The 22,669-nt window shown below is 39.0% G+C and overlaps 1 protein-coding gene and 1 non-coding gene across 7 annotated transcripts in view; one reads left to right on the top strand and one right to left on the bottom strand.

Annotated features, from left to right (window-relative positions):
• The window catches only part of WEE1 (WEE1 G2 checkpoint kinase), a 28,136-nt gene extending 5,764 nt beyond the window's left edge, over positions 1-22,372 (top strand). Inside the window, exons 6-13 of one of the 6 annotated variants that reach the window (XR_011472838.1) lie at positions 2,470-2,616; positions 9,243-9,338; positions 9,677-9,762; positions 11,063-11,233; positions 11,325-11,470; positions 12,694-12,782; positions 16,187-16,365; positions 21,227-22,372. Coding sequence is in view for 4 of the 6 variants with exons in the window: in XM_070425320.1 (XP_070281421.1) it covers positions 2,470-2,616; positions 9,243-9,338; positions 9,677-9,762; positions 11,063-11,233; positions 11,325-11,470; positions 12,694-12,782; positions 16,756-16,859 (839 nt within the window). In the remaining 2 variants the exon portion in view is untranslated. Of the gene's footprint in view, positions 1-2,469; positions 2,617-9,242; positions 9,339-9,676; positions 9,763-11,062; positions 11,234-11,324; positions 11,471-12,693; positions 13,460-16,148; positions 16,980-21,226 lie in introns of those variants that run through there. The other 5 variants (XR_011472837.1, XM_070425320.1, XM_070425321.1 and 2 more) reach the window with 5 other exon arrangements.
• LOC139019095 (U7 small nuclear RNA) lies at positions 3,029-3,091 on the bottom strand. The gene has a single exon (XR_011472994.1). It is a non-coding gene; the product is annotated as a U7 small nuclear RNA (small nuclear RNA).
• Positions 22,373-22,669: the final 297 nt, after the last annotated feature.

The raw sequence follows: 22,669 nt of genomic DNA, 5'->3' as shown, positions 1-22,669 counted from the left end.
CTACTCTCTAGAAATAAATTGAAAAAATATCCTCAGGTGAGGATTAACAACAAAAATTTTTATGTATCTGTCTTCCATGATCTGTTTCTTAACCTTTATTTTTCAGTTACTACATTTGATATAGTACAACTCAACCATAATGTCTTTTCCACTCCATATTTGCTAGACACTGTCTCCTATTAATTTCTTCCTTCCTGTCACTTTTTTTTTTCTGTCACCTTTTGGATGTGGTTGGTTCCCTTACGTATTTCAGTGGTAGTCCAGGGATCACAAATTTGTAACAACCTAGGAAATTACATGGTTGTATAATTCAGATGTTGTCCTATTATAAAGTTAGGTTATAAAATAATCTTTTGAAACAGATTATTTTGGGGCAGTACAAAACTTTCAAGAATAATAAAGATCTTTAAAAAGTAAGTAGGCCTGTGTGGCATAGGGATGCCTTTTTGTATGGTTGTTTATTCTGCTTAGATGAAAGAAACTAAGACTATGCTGATACATTTGTGAGCTTTTTTTTTTTTTATAGATTTTATTGAGTTTTTACAGAGAGGAAGGGCGAGGGATAGAGAGTTAGAAACATCGATGAGAGAGAGACATCGACCAGCTGCCTCCTGCACACCCCCCACTGGGGATGTGCCCGCAACCAAGGCACATGCCCTTGACCGGAATCGAACCCGGGACCTTTCAGTCCGCAGGCTGGCGCTCCATCCACTGAGCCAAACCTGTTACTGTGAGCTTTTCTTACCTTTTGTTTTTCTTTTGCACTTATTCCTTTCTCCATTTTTGAAAAGCTTTCAATAGTAATAAGCCTGATCTTCAGAAAACAGTTTCACAGGGAAAGGATTGTTATCATTGATTTGTACATGTTGATTAACTGATATCCTTTATCAGTGACTAAGCTTCCTTATTATCTCAAGAGTCATTTGCATTTTAAGTCTGTTGTCTTTAGTGTAGTGATAGACTGAAATAAGTGTATAAAAATGTTGCCAGATAGGGGAAGAGAACCTAAAAATCAGATGAATGTTTTGCTCTTCTCACCTCTCTTGCCCTTTTGGCAAGGAGATAAAAAGAACTGGTTTAGCTATAGTTGCTATACCCACTAAAAAGAAGCCATACTCTTTCTTATTAAACTTGATCTAGGACTTCAAGTCCCCTTGTCTGACAGGTTTATTGACCTGTTCCCTTCTAGAGCCCCTTTTTGCCCTGCAGTTCAAGACTTGTGCAGGTTAAGTATGGAGAACCCACTTAAGCCTAAGATATTCAAGTGTGGTTTATTTTTATTTAAAAAACAAATTTGCCATTTGTTACTCATTCTTTTTTTAAAAAATATATTTATTGATTTTTTACAGAGAGGAAGGGAGAAGGATAGAGAGAAACATCGATCAGCTGCCTCTTGCGCATCCCCTACTGGGGATGTGCCCGAAGCCAAGGTACATGCCCTTGACCGGAATCAAACCTAGGATCCTTGAGGCCGCAGGCTGTTTCTCTATCCACTGAGCCAAACCGGTTAGGGCTGTTACTCATTCTTGTTCAAATTGTGCAACTTCCTTTCCTAATACTTCATTGACTTCTGATATTATTATCCTGGCTTTGATTTTATTATTTCTAATTAAGTTTTAAAAAGAAGTGGTGGGCCCAGCCAGAGTGGCTCAACAGTTGGTTGAGCATCGTCCTGTGCACTAAAAAGGTGGCCAGTTTGATTCCCAGCCAGGGCACATCCCTAGGTTGCAGGTTTGATCCCTTGGGGAGTATACAGAAGGCGACTGATTGATGTGCCCTAACCAGGAATTGAACCATAATGCCCTGGTTCATAGGTCGATGCACAACTGTTGAGCCACACCAGCAGAGCCCAAGATACTGGTTTTTACCTATAAAATTTATAGATAGTTATCAAGGGTGTGGGAAAACAGGTATTCTCATACATTAATGATGAGAGTATAAATTGGTACAGCTTTCTCCATGGGACAGGAGGTCACGGTTGGATTCCTGGTTGGGGCACATGTCTGGGTTGTGGGCTCAATCCCCAGTAGGGAGCATGCAGGAGGCACCCGTTCAATGATTCTCTCTCACCATTGACGTTCCTATCTCTCTCTCCCTCTCCCTCTCTGAAGTCAATAAAAATATTTTTTAAAATAGTGAAAATGTCATTTGTATAAAAAGGAGTTGAAAAGAATGCATAGGAAACTAATAACATTGATTTATTCTGGGGGAAAAGAACCAAGTGGGTTGCTGGGATATATGGATATCCCAGAGACTCTACATTATATTTTGTACCTATGTGAGTGTATTAGCTATAGAAAGAATAAATAAAATTTTTATTTCACAAGCAGATTGAAGAGAATAGGTCCTATAAAAATGTCATTTTCTTGGTTAAATCTGTGGTCATTCAGAAAAGATAAAAGGAAGAAAAATAAGAATATTTCTGAAAAAAGAAAATGCTAATTTTTTTTGTGTGTGTGTGTTTGTTAGGTGGAAGTTTAGCTGATGCCATAAGTATAAACTATAGAAGCGTGCGTTACTTTATAGAAGCAGAGCTGAAGGATCTCCTTTTGCAAGTTGGCCGGGGCTTGAGGTATATTCATTCAATGTCTTTGGTTCACATGGATATAAAGCCTAGTAAGTATTACACATCCTCTGACCTGTGTTCTATAGGATAATAGAGAATAAATGACGTTGTTAAACAATATGAAAACAGATGCATCTTAATGTGTTTTTTTTATTGTTATTTTTAAAGACCTTTGGGCAACTTATTTTTATTGTTGGTTTGGTCTGGTTTGGTTAATCCTCACCTGAAGATATTTTTTCCATTGACTTTTTAAAAAAATACATTTTTATTTATTTCAGAGAGGAAGGGAGAGGAAGGGAGAGATAGAAATATAAATGAGAGAATCATTGATCGGCTGCCTCCTGCATGCCCCACACTGGGGATCAAGTCCCTGATGGAGAATCAAACCGTGACCTCCTAGTTCCTAGATTGATGGTCAGCCACTCCGACTGGGCTCCACTGACTTTTCTTTTTTTTTTTTTTAAGGGCCTTCTGGTACAAACCAGAAGACCTGCTAGACAAATTCAAAAAGAGCTGTAAGCATTTCCATTTGACTTTTTTTAGAAAGTGGAAGGGAGGGGGAGAGAGAGAGAAACCATTGATGTGAGAGAAACACATCGATTGGTTGCCTCCTGCACGCTCCTGGGCCGGAGATCAAGCCTGCAACCCAGGTACATCCGCTAAACTGGTATCAAACCCAAGACCCTTCAGTCCATGGGCTGAGCTCTAACCACAGCAACCAGCTAAGGCAGTACCTTATTTTTTTATGTAGTTGTAAATGGAATTGTTTTCTTAGTTTCTTTTTATGATAGTTCAGTATTGGTGTATAAAACATACAACCAGCCCTAGCTGGTTTGGCTCAGTGGATAGAGCGTTGGCCTGTGGACTGAATGGTCCTGGGTTTGATTCTGATCAAGGGCACATGCCCCATTTGTGGGCTCAATTCCCTGAGGGGGCGTGCAGGAGGCAGCCGATCAATGATTCTCTCTCATCATTGATGTTTCTATCTTTCCCTCTCACTTCCTCTCTGAAATCGATAAAACCCCCCACAATTTCTGGGTATAACTTTATATCCTGCTACTCTATCAATTCTAGTAGTTTTTTGGTGGAATCTTTAGGGTACTCTATATACAGTATCATGTTATCTGTAAATAATGTAAGTTTCATTTCTTCCTTTCCAATTTGGATGCTTTTTATTTCTTGTCTGATTGTTGTGGCTAGGACTTCCAATTACTATGTTAAACAAGAGTGGTAAACGCGGACATCCCCATCTTGTTCCTCATCTTAAGAGAAATGCTTTTAGTTTTTTGCCAATTGAGTATGATGTTGGCTGTGGGTTTGTCATAGATGGCCTTTATTATGTTGCAGTATGCTCCCTGTATTTCTGTTATGCTGAAAGTTTTTATCATAAATGGATGCTAGAGTTTGTCAAATGCTTTTTCTGCATCTATTGATAATGATTCTTTGATTTTTATCCTTCGTGTTGTTATGTGGTGTATCATGTTAATTGACTTGCAGATATTTTTTGCACCCCAGGAATAAATCCCACTTGATCATGTTGTCTGATTTTTTAAAAATGTATTATTATATAATTTTTTAAAAATATATTTTATTGATTTTTTTTACAGAGAGGAAGGGAGAGGGATAGAGAGTTAGAAACATTGATGGGAGAGAAACATCGATCAGCTGCCTCCTGCACACTCCCTACTAGGTATGTGCCTGCAACCAAGGTACATGCCCTTGACAGGAATCGAACCTGTCAGTTTGCAGGCCGACACTCTATCCACTGAGCCAAACCAGTTAAGGCTTAATGTATTATTGCAGGATTTGGTTTGGTAATATTTTCTTGAGGATTTTTTTGCATCTATATTCACCAGGGATATTGGCCTATGATTTTTTTTGTACTGTCTTTTTTTCTTTTTTAAATATTTAAAAAATGTTTTTATTGATTTGAGAGAGAGAAAGGAGAGGATGCTAAAGAGAGAGAAAGGAGAGAGTGCTTGAGAGAGAAACCTCCGTTGGCTGCTCCTACAACCTGGGCGTGTGCCCAGACCGGGAATCTAACTGCAGCCTCTCAGTGAATGGGACCACACTCAACCAACTGAACCACATCAGCCAGGGCTTTTGTAGTATCTTTTTTTTTTAATATATTTATTGACTTCTTACAGAGAGGAGGTGAGAGGGATAGAGAGCTAGAAACATCGATGAGAGAGAAACATCAATTAGCTGCCTCCTGCACAGCCCCGATTGGGGATGTGCCCACAACCAAGGTACATGCCCTTGACCGGAATTGAAGCTGGGACCCTTAAGTCCTCAGGCCACGCTCTATCCACTGAGCCAAACTGGTTAGGGCTTTTTGTGGTATCTTTACCTGGTTTTGGAATTAGGATAATGCTGGCCTCATATAATGAACTTTGGAGTGGAGTCTTCCCTCCTCTTGAATTTTTTTTTAAAATAATTTGAGAAGGGTAATTGTTAGTTCTTTGAGTGTTTGGTAAAATTCATCTGTGAAGCCATCTGATTCAGGACTTGTGTTTGCTGGGAGTTTTTGACTACTTCGATTTCATTTGTTGTAATGGGTCTGTTCAGATTTTCTGTTTCTTGATTTAGTTTGGAAGATTGTGTATTTCTAGGAATTTATCATTTCTTAGAGATTGTCCAATTTTTTTGGCATATAGTTATTCATAATATTTTCTTAAAATCCTTTGTATTTCTGTGTTTCTTTGTACTTCAGTTATTGTTCCTCCCCTTTCATTTCTGATTTTATTTACTTCGGTCCTCTTTTTTTCTTGATGAGTCTGGTTAAAAGTTTATAAATCTAATTATGTTTTCAAAGAACCAGCTCTTGGTTTCATTGAGCTTTTGAATTGTCTCAGGTAACTTGATTTCTTCTCTGATCTCATGGTTAACCCTTTCATTTTTCAGTAATATGTTTAGCTTCCATGTGTTTGTTTTTTTAAGTTTTTTTTTATTGTAATTGATACCTAGTTTCATATCATTGTGGTCAGAGAAGACGTTTGATATGATTTCAGTCTTGAATTTATTAAGACTTGTTTTGTGTCCTAATATGTATGTGGTCTAATCCTAGTGAATGTTCCATGTGCACTTGTAAAGAATATGTATTTTGTTGCTTTAGGGTGACATGCTCTGAAAATACCAATTTAGTCCACCTGGTCTAGTATGTTGGTTAAGGTCACCGTTTCCTTGCTGATCTTTTTGGTTTGGAAGATCTATCCATTGATGTCAGTGAGGTGTTAAAATCCCCTAGTCTGACTGTATTTCTGTCCATCTTTCCCTTTATATCCATCAAGATTTGCTTTGTATATTTAGGTGCCTTTATGTTGGGTGTGTAAATGTTCATAAGGGTTATATCATACTTTTTGTTGGATTGATCCCTTTATCATTATGTAGTGCCCTCTGTCTCTTATTATAGATTTTTTTGTTTGTTTTTAAATTATTTTAAAAATTGATCTGAGAGAGAAACATTGGATCAGTTGCCTCAACCAACTGAGCCACACCTGCCAGGGTGAAGTTTTCTCATTTTTTTCACATTCTGGTTTCTTTTTGTTGCTGTTATTTTGTCCTGTAATTCGCTGATTCTGTCTTCTGCTTCATTTAACTTGCTGTTGATTCCTTCTAATGTATTCTTCATTTCTGATATTGTTTTCTTTATTTCTGACTGCTTTTTTATGGTTTCTGTGTCTCTTTTTTTTTTTTAATCCTCACCCATGGAAATATTTTCTATTGATTTTCAGACGGAGTGGAAGGGAGGAAAAAGCGAGGGAGGGAGAGAGAGAAACAGTGATGTGAGGGAGAAGCTTTGATTGATTGCCTCCCACATGCAACCTAATTATGTACTCCTGACCAGAATTGAACCCATGATCTGGTCCCTGGGCTGACATTCTAACCTCTGAACCAAACTGGCCAGGGCTCTTTGTCCTTTTTTAAAATATATTTTTATTGATTTCAGAGAGGAAGGGAGAGGGAGAGAGAGAGAAACATCAATAATGAGAGAGAATTGTTGATTGGTTGCCTCCTGCATGCCCCCCCACACCCCCTATTGGGGATTAAGCCTGCCACCTGGGCATGTGCCCTTGACTGGAATTGAACCTGGGACCCTTTAGTCCACAGGCCGACGCTCTTTCCATTGACCCAAACCGGCTAGGGCTCTGTCTTTTTTAATGCTTACTATCTAGGTTCTCACCGATCATTCATTCTTTACCTAAGTTCCTTGAGCATCCTTATAACCATTGTTTTGAACTCTGCATTGGGTAGCTTGGTTGCTTCCATTTCATTTAGTTATTCTTTGGAGGAATGACGGTTGTTTTTTCATTTTGGGCATGTTTTTGACTTATTTTTTGTTTGTCTCTGTGTATTAGGTAGATCTGCTGTGTTTCCCAGTCTTGTTATAATGGTCTTTATGTAGTAGGTGTCTTGTGGGGCTCAGTGGCACAATCTTGTCACCTGAACTAGGTGCTCCAGGAATGTCTCTTGTGTAGATTATGCAAGCCTTCCTGTTGTAGTTGAGTCTTGAATGCCCTCAGGCTGGCTGACTATGAGGATTGACCCCAACCACAGCATATGAGCTGTTGTGTGGAAGCTACAGTACCATGCCGCTGCCCCCCCTTCCCCTTCCCCCCAACAGAATTGGCCCCAGCAGGGTCTGATGCCTGTCAGGATCTCCCGTTGGGTGTGCCACTTCCGTGGCTAGTTGGGTCATGCTCTGGTATAGTCTAAAGCCTACCACTGGTTATGTTGGTTCTGGGTCCACTTGGGAGGAACTTCAGTGCAGGTGGATGTCAGACGCTGCCTGTGACTGGGTTTGGGCTACCTGTCTGGAGCTACCAAGCAGTCTGCAGTCTTTACTGAGCCTGAGTGCATGTGTGAGGAGTCAAGTTGTATACAAAGGTTAGCTTGGCTTCCACCAGCTCAGAGCCTGGATAGATCAGTAATAGGCCCAAGGCAATTTGCTCTGTAGCCCCTGAGGTTGCTGGGGCTTCCTTGTGAGAGCCTTCTGGAGAAAGTCTTAACCCAAGTTCTTAATAGTTGATTAGTCCAAACTGCTATTTTTCTCAGGAACATGTATTACATCTGGTTATATCCATTGTCTTTTAGGTTTTACCTTCTACTTCTAAAAATAATAGTATAGACCTTGTCTTGCAAGATGTTCTTCCTTCTGGATTTGGTTGCTTCCTTATAACATTTAATTTATTCCTTTCTCCCCTTGTATTTCCTATAATTTTGAAATTATAACTAAAAGGTTGATGGATTCATGTTAAACATTTTAGGATAGGTATTTTTAAGTTGAATTTAATATGTTGTTTTTTTTTACCCTATGGAAATGTGTATGATCAATGGGAATTTGTTTTACATAAAATTTTTTTTTTAATTCTCACCTGAGGATATTTTTTCCATTGTCTTTTTTTTTTTTAGAGAGAGAGTGGGAGCCCGAGTGAGACAGAGAGAGACAGACAGTGAGAAACGTGGATGTGAGAGAGACCTATTAATTGGTTGCCTCCCACATGAACCTCAACTTGGGCTAGGGATTGAACTAACAATCCAGGTATGTGCCCTTGACAGGGAAATCAAACCCACGACCTTTCAATGTGCAGGCTGATTCTCTAACCCCTAGTCAGGGCCACAATTTATTTTAATAAGAGTATGTGAAGAATTTGCCTGTACATTAACAATGCACTAAAATATTTATTTTATATAAGGAAATATATTTGGGCTGAAGGCAATAAATGTGAATTAGTAAGATTTGCCTATACTCACTCACCTTGTATTGTGTCAAATATAGTAAGTAGATACTTATGTTGTAAGTACAAAAGTTGAAAATAAGTTTAAAAATTTCAAATTCACAAATACCGCCACAAATAAGTTGTCCTATAAATAAAGCAAAAATGGAAAGATGACTCCAGTGAATATAACATTTATAAGTTCAATACTGTATTGATAAAACTATTAAAATGGGATCTGTTGCTAAAATTTATGTTAATCATGAGCTTGCTCAAATTTGAAGATAAAGTGTTTGTTTAGCTGAGACAGTGAACCCCACAAAGCTACATTGGGTAAATATGCTGTGGGGTCAGCCCAACTAAATAGATATGTGACTCATTCTTTTCATACCAGCATTGTAGCATGAGTTTAAAATTTGTGCTTTGGCAGCATTACAAATTAATATGTTATTGCCATTTGTATGGTTTCCATTAATTAAAATTGCTGAAGATCGCCCTAACCGGTTTGGCTCAGCAGATAGAGCGTTGGCCTGTGGACTGAGGGGTCCCAGGTTCTGATCAAGGGCATGTATTTTGGTTTTGGGCACATCCCCAGTAGGGGGGTGTGCAGGAGGCAGCTGATCGATGTTTCTAACTCTCTATCCCTAGCCCTTCCTCCTGTAAAAAATCAATAAAATATATTTTAAAAAAAAAACTGTTGAAGATCAATGTGTAGATGTGAAGGGACTAATTATAGTGGTTTCTAAGTGTTCAAGGATCAGAGCTAGGCCAGAAAGTATATTCCTAGAAAATAAAGCCCCAGTTCCCATTTGAGACTGTTACTTCATAGTGTTTGGGGTAGAACATATAAGAATCTATATATTTAAAAGCTTTCTGGATGATTCTGATGTATGCTTGTTTGTGAACTTTGGTTATACTATTAATTGTTAATGTGGCTTATATAAATAACTGTTTGACAGGTAATATTTTCATATCTCGAACCTCAATCCCAAATGCTGCCTCTGAAGATGGAGATGAAGATGAATGGATATCTAACAAAGTTATCTTTAAAATAGGTAAGAAAGCCGTAACCGGTTTGGCTCGGTGGATAGAGCGTCGGCCTGCGGACTGAAAAGTCCCAGGTTCGATTCCGGTCAAGGGCATGTACCTTGGTTGCGGGCACATTCCCAGTGAGGGTGTGCGGGAGACAGCTGACCGATGTTTCTCTCTCATCGATGTTTCTAACTCTCTATCCCTCTCCCTTCCTCTCTGTAAAAAATCAATAAAATATATTTAAAAAATAAAAATAAAATAAAATAGGTAAGAAAGAAAGATATCCAGATTATTACTATAATATAAAAAGAGGAGCTGTTGTGTTTTAATTCTTGGCTGTATTTCTTTTCAATACTTCTAGGTGATCTTGGGCACGTAACAAGAATCTCTAGTCCACAAGTTGAAGAGGGTGATAGTCGTTTTCTTGCAAATGAAGTTTTACAGGAGGTAATTTTTCTCCTTTAATAATGCCATTTGTTTTGCAACACCATTTGCTGGAAGAATTAATGTAAATGTAGATGTATTAAAATTTTAAGCTAGTAACATAGAATAGCAATAACAAAATAGAAAGTCTGTTAGCAAGTCAGTAAAGGCAAGTTTATAATATTCAGTATGGTAGAGTTGTGGTAAAAGAGAAGTTCCCATACCCTGCTGGTAGAATTTTAAAATGGCACAGCATTTTTGGAGAGCTGAATATTAGTATTTATCAACATTTAGAAGTCAAGTACCTTTTCATTCAGAATTTCCATTTCTGAGAGTCTCCTACAGGAATATTCCTATTCAAACAAACCAAGAACAATGCAAAATAAATAGCACAGGAATGATTAAGTAAATTAAGGCTAAAAGTTAATAGTACTGTTTCAAAAGTGTGATGAAATATTTCTCAATAAGAGTTTTGACTGGAAATAGACCAAATAAATTATGATCATTGTTCTTTTTATGTATATTTGTGTCTTATGTGTATTTGTAACTTGTCATGTATGTATGTTTTGTGTTTTCTTATGAATGCTCCTAGAGCAGTGGTTCTCAACCTTCTGGCCCTTTAAATACAGTTCCTCATGTTGTGGTGACCCCCAACCATAAAATTATTTTCGTGCCCTAACCGGTTTGGCTCAGTGGATAGAGCGTCGGCCTGCAGACTCAAGGGTCCCAGGTTCGATTCCGGTCAAGGGCATGTACCTTGGTTGCCCGCACATCCCCAGTGGGGAGTGTGCAGGAGGCAGCCGATCGATGTTTCTCTCTCATCGATGTTTCTGACTCTCTATCCCTCTCTCTTCCTCTCTGTAAAAAATCAATAAAATATATATTAAAAAAAAATTATTTTCGTTGATACTTCGTAACGGTAATGTTGCTATTGTTATGAATTGTAATGTAAATATCTGATATGCAGGATGGTCTTAGGTGACCCCTGTGAAAGGGCCGTTTGACCCCCAAAGGGGTCGCGACCCACAGGTTGAGAACCGCTGTCCTAGAGGGATAGGAGTTTCTTCTGAGATTTGAATTGGGCTAATGACAGGAGACATTTGCTTTTAGAAATGTTTTTACCAACCCCTCCACCTCAGAGTGTATATTACTTTGTAATTAGAATAAATCCCCCACATTTACTTTTTCTCTGAATAGGTCCTAAACTTAAATGTGGCATTGAACATTTTAGTTTAGTCCTGTTTTTCACCTAAATCATTATGAGGTATAATCTTACTTTATTTTGAGCATTTTTATATTTCCTTAAAATTTTTTTATTTTACAGAACTATTCCCATCTACCAAAAGCAGATATTTTTGCCCTTGCCCTCACAGTGGTATGTGCTGCTGGTGCTGAACCTCTCCCCAGAAATGGAGACCAGTGGCATGAAATCAGACAGGGTAGATTACCACGGATTCCACAAGTGCTTTCCCAAGAATTTACAGAGTTGCTAAAAGTGAGTATTTTTTATATGAAGCACTTTATTGACATGGTTTAACATTTTATTAAATCACATGTTTTTACCTTAATTTTACTTCTCTTTCAAGGTTATGATTCATCCAGATCCAGAGAGAAGACCTTCAGCAGCGGCACTGGTAAAGCATTCAATATTGCTTTCTGCTTCTAGAAAAAGCGCAGAACAATTACGAATAGAATTGAATGCAGAAAAGTTCAAAAATTCACTTTTGCAGAAGTAAGTGAGGGTTTTTTTTGTTTTGTTTTTACTTTTTTGTGTTCATTCACAAATTTAACAAGATGATAAAGGCTTTCTGTCAGTGACAAATATAGTGGTTTGGCATGTTAATACAGTTAAAAATTGGGGGACTTCTGCCTTAACTTAATACTTGACCTATAAATTTGTGTTGTTTCTAGACTTTGAAATTATTGGGCTTCAAGTTTTTAAGACTAGCGTATATTTGCAAGTGGTGATAATCCCCAAGTCTCAAATCATAGCAAAAGCTAAGTGAGCCTATACCCCCGAAAGTCTCAGTATTATATTTGATGTGAATGACCTTTGACATTTCAAAACTGATTGGAATGATAATTCTAATTCATTTGCTTTATTGCTACCATTTTGATTCTAAGCTAATTTGACTTGAAATATGAAAAGGTTTATTTGCCACTAGTTTGATAGATATAATTATTCATACAAATAGGAAGAATTTTGCTTTCATCTCTGTTATGTAAAGATATTTCACAATTACAGATTAGAGTTCTATTTGAAGTTTTTATTAAAACCCAGTCATGAAGGGAAAGTGAGGGAGGGTGAGTGGGTGGGAGGTAATCAACCAAAAACTTTGTATGCAAATATGCATAACCCATGGATGCAGGCAGTAGGTGGTGAAGTCCTGGGGTGGAGGACAAGCGGCGGGGGGGGTGGAGGGGGGGGTGTTGGAGGGGGTTGATAGGAGGAAAAAAGAGGGCATATGTAATACTTTCAAAAATAAATATTTAAACGAAACAAAAATAATCCCAGTCATGCCCGGCTGGTGTGAATCAGTTGGTTAAGCTTTGTTCCATGCACCAGGACGTCACTGGTCAGGGCACATGCCCAGGTTGCGGGCTCAACCCCCTTTATGGGATGTGCAGGAGGCAGCTGATCAATGTTTCTCTCTCTCCCTCTCTCTGAAATCAGTAAAGACATTAAAAACACACCAAAAAAAAAAAAAGTCATTAGTAATGTCTTTATTACTTTGTATTTGATAGCACAAATAAAGATTATTTTGTAAATTTAAGTTGTTTGAGCAGAAGCTAAAGTTTCATACTGTATATTTCCTCTTAGTTGCATGTTAGAATAATGATGACATGCAAAGATCTTCCACCTGATAATATAGTTTGTGTTTGGCCTCTTACGATCCCTTCCTAGAATTAACACAGTAGGTGAAAAGTCTTGTTTTTCTGTTTTTGTGTTTGTAGAGAACTCAAGAAAGCCCAGATGGCAAAAGCTGCAGCTGAGGAAAGAGCACTCTTCACTGACCGGATGGCCACTAGGTCCACCACCCAGAGTAATAGAACATCTCGACTTATTGGAAAGAAAATGAATCGCTCTGTCAGCCTTACCATATACTGAACTACTTATTTCCCATCTCCCCAAAAAAACTGTGACAAGAGGAAGTTAAAGCTAGGTTGAAATCACTGCTAGAATCCAGTTTGCAATTACTTAAAATCGGTGTCAGTAGTTTTACTGAAATACTTTTTAGACTTTTATTTGTGAATTACAGTTAAAAGCTGTATTTTGACCAGTGCTTTATCAGGCTTTCATTTAGTTTATCAGTTTGTCTTCTCTAGGATGTCAGTCACTGTTGGATGTTACATCAGCCTTTCCAGGGTGAACCACTGTGGTGGTATGCTGCTGATAGTTTGCTGTTGCATTGTGATAAAAGGTATCCTTCCCTGTAGTGACTTGTAAAAAAGGACCAAGGGCTTTATTACAAACATTCTCCCTTCGAAAAGGGAAATAGAGAATCAGTTACTACTTAGCCTTCAATGTACCTGTGTGTCAGTCTTATATTTCTTTTTTGTTTTTTAATTGTGAATTATATTTGTATATCCAACTGGGAGCACTTTTGGGCATTGTATGAACCATGGAATAATTCTGTGGAAGTATTGCCTTGTGAATTTGCTGCTATTTTAGTTTTGTCTTTGCTGTAAAATTGTAGCATTAAACAATCATTGTTGTTAATAGGCTTTCTTTTGAAAACAATTATGTGAAATACATAGCTGCTCTTGATGAAAAGCAGCTTATTTGCCTTTTTTCCCCTTTGAACTTTGAAGCTAGTGCATTGGAGAAATGCACCCTTTCCCCCCATAATGCTGTATTAATGTAGTATAATTCTTGCTGGTTTTGTAATTTTTCCTGATAATGCCCTTCCCTGAATTTTTAAAAATCTTTCCTCTCGCCACCCAAGTTTTGTACTTGATTGTATTGTTAGTCTGTTTTTAACTGTTTTGCCCAGTTTCTCTTCAATATTGGTGTATATAAACTAATCTTTGTGATACTGTACATAGCTGTTTGAAATGCCAGAATGACTTCTGACTATTCCAAGCTTTTCATAAAATATATTTTATCTGTGATTAGCCACTTGACTAATAGTACTGGCTAACAGATATTGAAAAAAATCTGTTTATTGTTTATTTTCCTATTGATTTTGGTTTAAGATTTGTTTGCACTTGTCTGTTTGACTTGTGTATTATTAACATTGTTTGGCATATTAAAAGTCACTCTGAGCTTACCTTAATTGTCTAAATCTTTGTGATGCCTATTTTCTGTTATCTCCATTATATAGAGTACTAAAAGCAGAGGATGTATTTTTGATAGAATATGAAACATGGATTATTTAGTATTGAGCTTTAGTTCATATTAGTTACATTTTGGAATTTAGAAAAATTTACACATCAATCTTGGGATATTTTTATTTTGTAATTTTAAATAATATTTTATGTCACATTGCATATTATGCTTTTGATCTGCTATAAATGTGTAAGGTGGTTTAAAATAGCTTTAGCTTTTTAAGTGACTGTACATGACTCAACTTTCTAATGTGAACTGAATCACAGAAGAGAACTTTAAAGTGGGGAGCATTTTAAATTAGTAAACTAGGCTGGATTTTAATTGAGAATGCAAATTTAAGTGATACACAGTGCTAATTCTGTGTGACATTTTTCTGATGAAGATTAGAGCCAGAGAGTAAGTAATGAAGACCTTGAACAGATAAAATGGATGTCATAAGATCCTTGTGTTTTTTTAAACAGTATTTTAAAATTTTTTAAATTGATTTTAGAGGAATGGAGAGGGAGAGGAGAGAGAGAGAGAAACATTAATGATGAGAGCAAATCATTGATCGGCTACCTCTTGCACGCCCTCTACTGGGGATTGAGCCTGCAATCCAGGCATGTGCCCTTAACTATAATTGAGCCTGGGACCCTTCAATCCACAGGCCAACACTCTGTCCACTGAGCCAAACCAGCTAGGGAAGATCCTTGTGTTTTTTGAACATGGGTACATAATTTCTCACTCAGGGCCTATTTCTTCCTGCCTTAAACATTTTAACAAGCTTGATTATTTTAGCTTTCTAGCCTACGAAAAGCAAAATTTCCAGTTGTGAGAGGAATTGGTGTAAACAGGTAAATTAGATATGAAAGCTAGTAGGTGTGGGTGACAGAAAACCTAAAAAGCAGTGAAGGCTGGAGCAGGTTTCAGTAGCTACTGAAGACAGCTATAAAAAGTATGATAAATTAGTGTTCATAGGACCACTATAAGTCATTAAGGCTTGATTTTCCTAGTGTACTAGCTTCAAAGAAAAAAAATCAGGTATTGTTTTTCATCAAAATTTGCAGTGTTTGTTTTTTCACATTATTTAATAATACTAGATTAGAAAATGTTGGTTTTCAAAGAGAATTCTTAAGGAATCTGAAAGCAGATATGCGAGTTGGGCTTATATCTAGTCCAACACAGGAAACAAGTTAAGTACCTTCTGTATGCTAACTGATAAACCAAAGACCAGTAAGAAGTAGGCTTTGCCCAGTAGTGACTCAGGATGAAATAGAGCAGACCTGTGTAAAAATAAAATGGTAATAACATTTGTTGAGCGCTATGTTGGAGGGATTCTGCAAGGTAGAGTGATGGCTCAAAGGACAGTTGCATACCTTGGGAAGGTGCTGGAGGTAGATTAGAAATTGAATTCAGGTGATTTTGTTTAGACTGGTTTCAAAGCCACTGTTGTAATAACTCGGTAAGAGTAAGGAAGGCCTGAACTAGGACCTTTGGTTAGAAACAAAGGGATAGAGATTTTATCACATGAGAATGCTGCACATTAAACAGCTTTTGTTTGATTTTATAACAGTGAGAACTTGTTAGCATAACATCTGGCGGAAGCTACAAGTGCTAATGCATTGAAGAATTGTCCAGAAAATTTAATTAAAATGCAGAGAGGCCTGTTACTTTTAAAAATATATATATTTTATTGATTTTTTACAGAGAGGAAGGGAGAGGAATAGAGAGTTAGAAACATCGATGAGAGAGAAACATCGATCAGCTGCCTCCTACACATGTCCTACTGGGGATGTGCCTGCAACCAAGGTACATGCCCTTGACCGGAATTGAACCTGGGACCTTTCAGTTCGCAGGCCGACGCTCTATCCACTGAGCCAAACTGGTTAGGGCAAGGCCTGTTACTTTTTGAGATAATTTTTAAGTATCGACTGTGCAGTTGGGTAGAAGGAACCACATATTACAGTTGACTGCAAATTAAAACTAGTGCCTTACCTTTTATTTTGCCAAGAATCCAAAGCAGTCCCCTTTAATTAATGAACTAATGTCTTTTGAAGAAGCAATCCTCAAGCTTTGATTTTCACTCTACTTCATTCCACAGGGCAAGAAATAATGGCATCACTCTACTTTGTTCCACAGGGCAAGAAATAATGGCATTTAAAAAATTGATAACAGCTGGGTTTGGCCAATGCTTCAAGCCGTCTCCGAATTCTTAAGCAGCAGTATCCTGACATTTGTTTTGCTTCCTCTCCATTTATCTCCACAAAGCATCTCATTGACTTTAGCCAACAGATCAAATAAGTTGTTGCATCCTTAAGGTATTTTTATTGTGAAATTTTTAAAAGTCAAAGCAATCAAGGAGGATGGATCAAAAAGGAATTTTGGAAGTGTTTTGGGTATTGTGAAAATTGTAAGTGAAGCCTGAAACTAGGAATTTGGAAGAAACTGCCTCATTCAGTATTTTGAAGGCATTTGTATTACTGTAAAAAGCATCACTGAAACTGATTGACATTGCAGAGTGAGTGGATCTAGAAGTTTCTCCTGCAAATCTGGTTGTATTGTTAGAAATTTCTCAGGAGCTCAACAAAGTGTATTTTTATAAAAATGGAAAAGTAAGACATAATTGAAATTGTCCAACATTTAGCTTTGAAAAACTTTGAGAGGCATTTACCTGAACATCATTGAACTATTTTTTTCCTTTGTGGCAGATGACATTAATTTTCAATGCAGTTCAAAGGTCTCTGGAGTAAGGAGTAATATCTTGGGAAGATTTACCAGGAAAAGATGGCATATTCTGTCCAAACTTCATTAAACTAAGAGTCTAAGAAACCTCAGCCAGTCCAGACCATGAAGAAAAATACCTCAAAGGAACATGTATAATATAGCTCATATTGTTAGTTTTATACTGTTAATAAATATGGAGAGTATATGATTTGTTTGAGTTTTGACATACTTATGCTATGAAATGGGTTTCCAGCCTGGAATTCCAGTTTATGCCTACTAGTCCTTTATGCCAAAGAGAAGGTCAGGTTCAATGTACAGTGACTCCATTTAAGATGTTTGTCCAGGAGAGGAGTCACCTTTTCATAGTTGAGACTATGGAGGTCAGGTGAGTTAAATAACTTGGGAACTCGGTTTGGTAAGTAGGAGAGCCAGAATTCTAACTACAATCTCATAAGGAAATCATGCATTTTCCAGACACTCAAAAGTTGAGGACAGATACTAATCAGTAGAATTTAGGTAGCAAAGAAGAATAAAAAGGAATGAGAATTAAGAAAATTGGGAAGACTGGTGTCATGGAAACCAGGAGAAATTGATTGACTATATACACAAAAGATTAAGAAATGACTCGAAGCTCCATGAACACATCTAGTGTGTTTTAGGAGATCTTTGGTGAGCAATGTCAGGAATAAAAGCCAGATTATACTGAGTTGCAGTGCAAAGGGGAGATTACCAAATAGTAAAAGTCATTTTTCAAGAAACATGGCTGAAAAGGGCAAGGGAGGAGAGCTATAGCAAGGGGATTTTTTTTTTTTTTAATTAACACTTATTGGTCACCTGTTATGTACTGAGTGTTTTATATACATAACTAGAGGCCTGGTGCACAAAAATTTGTGCACTCGAGGAGGTCCCTCAGCCTAGCCTGTGCCCTCTCGCAGTCTGGGACCCCTTGGGGGATGACCACCTGCTGGCTTAGGCCCACTCCCTGGGGGATTGGGCCTAAGCTGGCAGTCAGACATACCTCTGGCAGCCCGGGAACCCTCGGGGGATGTCCCCTTGCCAGCGGGGAGCAGGCCTAAGCTGCAGTTGGACATCCTTAGCGCTGCTGAGGAGGCAGGAGAGGCTCCCACCACCGCCACTGTACTGGCAGCCATCAGCCTGGCTTGTGGCTAAGCAGAGCTCCCCCTGTGGGAGTGCACTGACCACTAGGGGGCAACTCCTGCATTGAGCATCTGCCCCCTGGTGGTCAGTGTGTGTCATAGTGACCAGTCATTCTGCTATTAGGGTCAATTTGCATATTATCCTTTTATTATATAGGCGTGTCAGGCCAACCTGGGTGAGGGGCTGATGGCTCTTTGCAGGCTGGCCACAGCCCCTTCAGTGTGGGGGGTCCTGCTGGGGTGCCTGCTAGTCTGGGTGAGGGGGTGAGGGCCGTTTTCAGGCTGGTGGGGACCCTCACCCCATAAGGGTGTGGCCATCCTGGGTGAGGGGCTGATGGCTGTTTTCAGGCTGGCCACAGTCCCCAGCCACCCAAGCTCCCAGTGGAGGCTGGCTGGAAGCAGGTATCTGGGATTTATTTGTCTTCTATAATTGAAACTTTGTTTCCATTAGCGGAGGCCACAGCCTGCTCAGGGCAGGCTGGAAGCTTGGCTTCCTCCATCGCCCGGGTCAACTAAGCCTCCTGCTTGCTCCAGCTCCGTGGCTGCTGGGTGCCATCTTGGTTCAGTTAATTTGCATATAGTCGCTCTGATTGGCTGGTGGGCGTGGCTTTGGGCATAGCAAAGTTATGGTCAATTAACATATTTGTCTTATTAGTGTAGATGTTATTTAATCCTTTTAAGAACTATGTCAAAATCCCCACTGTGCACATGATATTTCTAGGAAGGTAAGACATTCCCCAGATTACATAGCTGCAAAATGTCAGGATTCAAGCCTAAAGTGTTTGGCTGAACCACTAACCAAATTCATAGCAAGCCCTCTGAATCTGGAGCAGAGGAAGAGTGAGTGTGGATGAGACAAGTTTGGAAGTGTTTGAAGGAATGCAGGAAATGGGGGAGGAGAATTCCAGTCTGATGGCCTCTTCTCTGGGATTGAGTCCCATGAATTGAAAATACCATCTCACTCCACTACCTTCTTTCCTTCTGAATGAGGTCGTTAAAAAGTTTTCAGCGTGCACTGTATAGCTATATAAAGCAATGTTGCAGGAGCTTTTATGATGGAGAATTGCATGTGTTATAATGTAAAAGTGAAAAACTCAGTAAAATTGTATATACAGGATTTATTTTTTTAAAGCATGAAACAAGCCCTGGCCAGTTGCTCAGTGTTTAGAGCATTCAAATTGACAAAATGAAGGGTTGCAGGTTCAATTCCTGGTCAAAGGCATGTACCTTGGTTGCAGGTTTGATCCCTGGCCCCAGTTGGGACATGTGCAGGAGGCAACCAGTCAGTGTATCTCACAGTAATGTTTCTCTCCCTTCACTCCTCCCTCCCTTTCACTCTTTTTTTTTTTTTTAATATATTTTATTGATTTTTTACAGAGAGGAAGGGAGAGAGAGAGTTAGAAACATCGATGAGAGAGAAACATCGATCAGCTGCCTCCTGCACATCTCCTACTGGGGATGTCCCCGCAACCCAGGTACATGCCCTTGACCGGAATCGAACCTGGGACCTTTTAGTCCGCAGGCCGATGCTCTATCCACTGAGCCAAACTGGTTTCGGCCCTTTCACTCTTTCTAAAAAAAATCAATGGAAAAATATATTTTGGGATGAAGATTGAAAAAAAAAAATAAAGCATTAAATGAGAATGGAAGGCTAACAATGGCTATCATTTGGTGGGATTATGGGATTTTTTCCTTTTCTGAACTTTCTACATTTTACCCAATGAGTCCATTTTGTAATAAAAACTTTAAAAATATCTTGTTATTAACATATGCAGTCAATACAAATCACCTGTCTGGTAAAGATTTGTCCAGTGATCATGCCTCTGCTCCCCCAGATTTCTGGGACCATTCCCTTGAATACAGAGGCACTTTTTGATCTGGGCGGGGCCAAACTGAGTTTTTCCTGGAATCTTGCATATGCTCCAATTGCTATGTTGGCAAAGATGGGGAAGCCAAGCTTCCCACTGCTTAGAAAAGCCTGTCTGTAGGAGAAGAGAATGAACCAACACAAACTCGGCATTGAGAACAGAGGAGAGCATGATCTGACAGTGTATCAGTCTCTGAAGCCAATCTTGGTTTGTTTTCATGACTATATTCCTCTTTTTGGGAGTAAGCTATGTTGAGGTGAGTTTCTAGTGCAATGTATTTCTCTAAACTGGCAGCCTTGAATTAAATATTCTAGATCTTGTATGACTGAGAAATGTATGCCAAAGATCCCAGGGTTCATGGTAAAATCCCTTGGTTGGGGCTTCTGCTGAGTCAAGATTTCCCAGCATCTCCTCCTGGCCCACCTCTCTGTCCTGGTTACATATGGTTATAGCATCCATTTTCTAGTGACTACTTTTGTGCAAAGCACCACACACAGCTGTTCCAGAAAGAATTCTGCTGATAGACCTCGACCTCTGCAGAACAGGAGTAGGGACCACACAGTTCCATTAACAGTTTAAGAGATGTGGCTAGTGATTTGGACAATAATTACAATGTGCATCTTGTTTTCCTGTCTGCCTCCTGGTATTGCTCTGTCAAAGGTGCTGTACTTAAAGAAGCTGGAGATAAAAACCAGTGAGGAGTCTTGTATTTTACAAATAAATTTGGAAAAAGATGGTATTTCAAACTTCTTCATTCAGAGGGGTGGAGGGAATAATGAAGTTGGGGAAGGCAGAAAACCTAGTCCCACCATGTGCTTCCCAAATAGGTTCCTGGCTCCAAAACTGAATGGACTGAAGTATAGGATGGAGGTACACCCATGTTTCCTTTGTTGATTGCATTCCTTGATTCATTTTTTCAATCAACATGTATTTTGAGGATCTACACTGTGTTAGGGTTTATTAGCTAATGATAGGCAGTGAGATACAAATATCCCCTCTCCATTGCACACAGTTATGTGGAGGTATTAGAAACAACTAACTAGTTACAGTAAGTGCTCTTTTAGAGCACACATAAGTCACTGTGGGGACCAAATAATAAGCAATCCAGCAGGTAGAGGTAAACGTTGCTGTTCCCAGGAGAGGTGACACTTCATCAAGGACTTAACCAATGAATAAGAGTTTGCCAAACAAGTAAGGTAAAGTTTCCTAGGTAGAGGGATTAGCATGAACGAGGCACAGAGAAATAATAGTGGATGGGATATTAGGCTGGTGAGAGCATACATGTGTGTTAGAGGGAGAAAGAGAGCTAGTTTTGCACAATGGTATTGGGAACACAGCTTCACTTTGCCAGATTCATGTTTTCCATTTCTAAGGTTTCAATTCTGTGATAAACTGCCGAGAGATGTGAATTTTTGTTTATTCTTTTCCAGAGAGGAGTTGAAAATAATGATGAATGAACAAGTGAAAGAAAAGCACATAAGATGTCCTAGGCCTTGTCAGTCAAGGAATATGAGTCGCAACAACTTAGGGAGGTGAGAAGAGCTTCTATTACCATTACAGCTTTGGCCTCTTTCAAACCCCATCTTCTGTCAACTGTGGTTCAGGAAAGGATATGACACTGAGAAACCTCGGTACTTTCTGGAGCGTCCTCAGAGGACATCAAGTTTTAGCTTTACATGTGACCTTGCCTCTTCTCATAGAAAGCTTAATATCTGCAATAAAGCAGAATTTGTGTCTGAATGCTTACCCAGACTCTGCTCCAGACTCCATGACTCAGGTCAACCGCCAACCCAAAACGGGCAGCTGACCAAGACCCAGCATTTCCTCCCGAAACCATCTGTATGAGAAGAAACCACAGTTGAGCAACTCAGGACTTAAAGGGCACTATTGCATTACGTTCACCAACTTGCTGAATGAAAAGAATGATTGGAACATTTTAATGCATCTTAAATTTGTAATAATAAGTACTGTTCAAGTTTCCTTTTCTATCCAGGGGAGAGGTGGTATCTGCTGGTCTTAATATAGATTCTGCTATTTCACACAGGGTATATAATGTCTTAGTGAAGAGAAAGGGGAGCTCAGGTTATAGAACAGAGTTCAGTTTTTGGTGTGGTGGGTTTAAGGTCCCTGAGGGGCACGCTGGTGGCAACATCCAATGATATGCCCAAAATTCAGATTTGTGCACCATCGTCATTTGAGTAGTTACTGAAACCTTAAGTTGTGAGAGATAATTTGAGAAAAATTTGTAAATAGAGAAATAAACCCAGGGCAGAACCCTGGGAACAGTTCTATTTATGGGGTTGACGAGGGAAAATGAATTATTGAGGAAGATGGAGAAAGAGCATCCAAGGAGATGGAAGAGAATGAGAGGTGTCTGTCTTGGTAGCCCTAGGAGAAGAGAATTTCAAGGATGAGGAAGTGGTCAATATAGAGAAGAGGACGAATAAGATAAGGACTGAAGTGTCCCTGTAGTTTAGCAACATGAAACTCTCTGGTGACATTGGAAAGAGCAGCTTCAGTGGCATAGAAGAGAGAATCCAGATGTCAGGGGATTGAAACTGGAGACCCTGGCACCAGTCCACATTGTTGTTATCTGTTTTCCCTTCTTCCTGTCTTTTTTTAAAATTAAATCTTTATTGTTCAGATTATTACATTGATTCCTCTTTTTTCCCACCATAACTCCCCTCCACCCAGTTCCCACCCCACCCTCCGCCCTCACTCCCCACCCACTGTCCTCATCCATAGGTGCACGATTATTGTCTAATCTCTTCACTCACCCCCCACATCCCTTTCCCCCTCCCAAGAATAGTCAGTCCATTCCCTTTCTATGTCCCTGATTCTATTACAATCACCAGTTCATACTGTTCATCAGA

Source organism: Myotis yumanensis, unplaced genomic scaffold (assembly GCF_028538775.1).
Source record: "Myotis yumanensis isolate MYYU_CA2020_CCGP unplaced genomic scaffold, mMyoYum1.0.hap1 SCAF_10, whole genome shotgun sequence".
Lineage (NCBI taxonomy): Eukaryota > Metazoa > Chordata > Mammalia > Chiroptera > Vespertilionidae > Myotis > Myotis yumanensis.
This window is presented reverse-complemented; position numbering and strand designations above follow the sequence as displayed.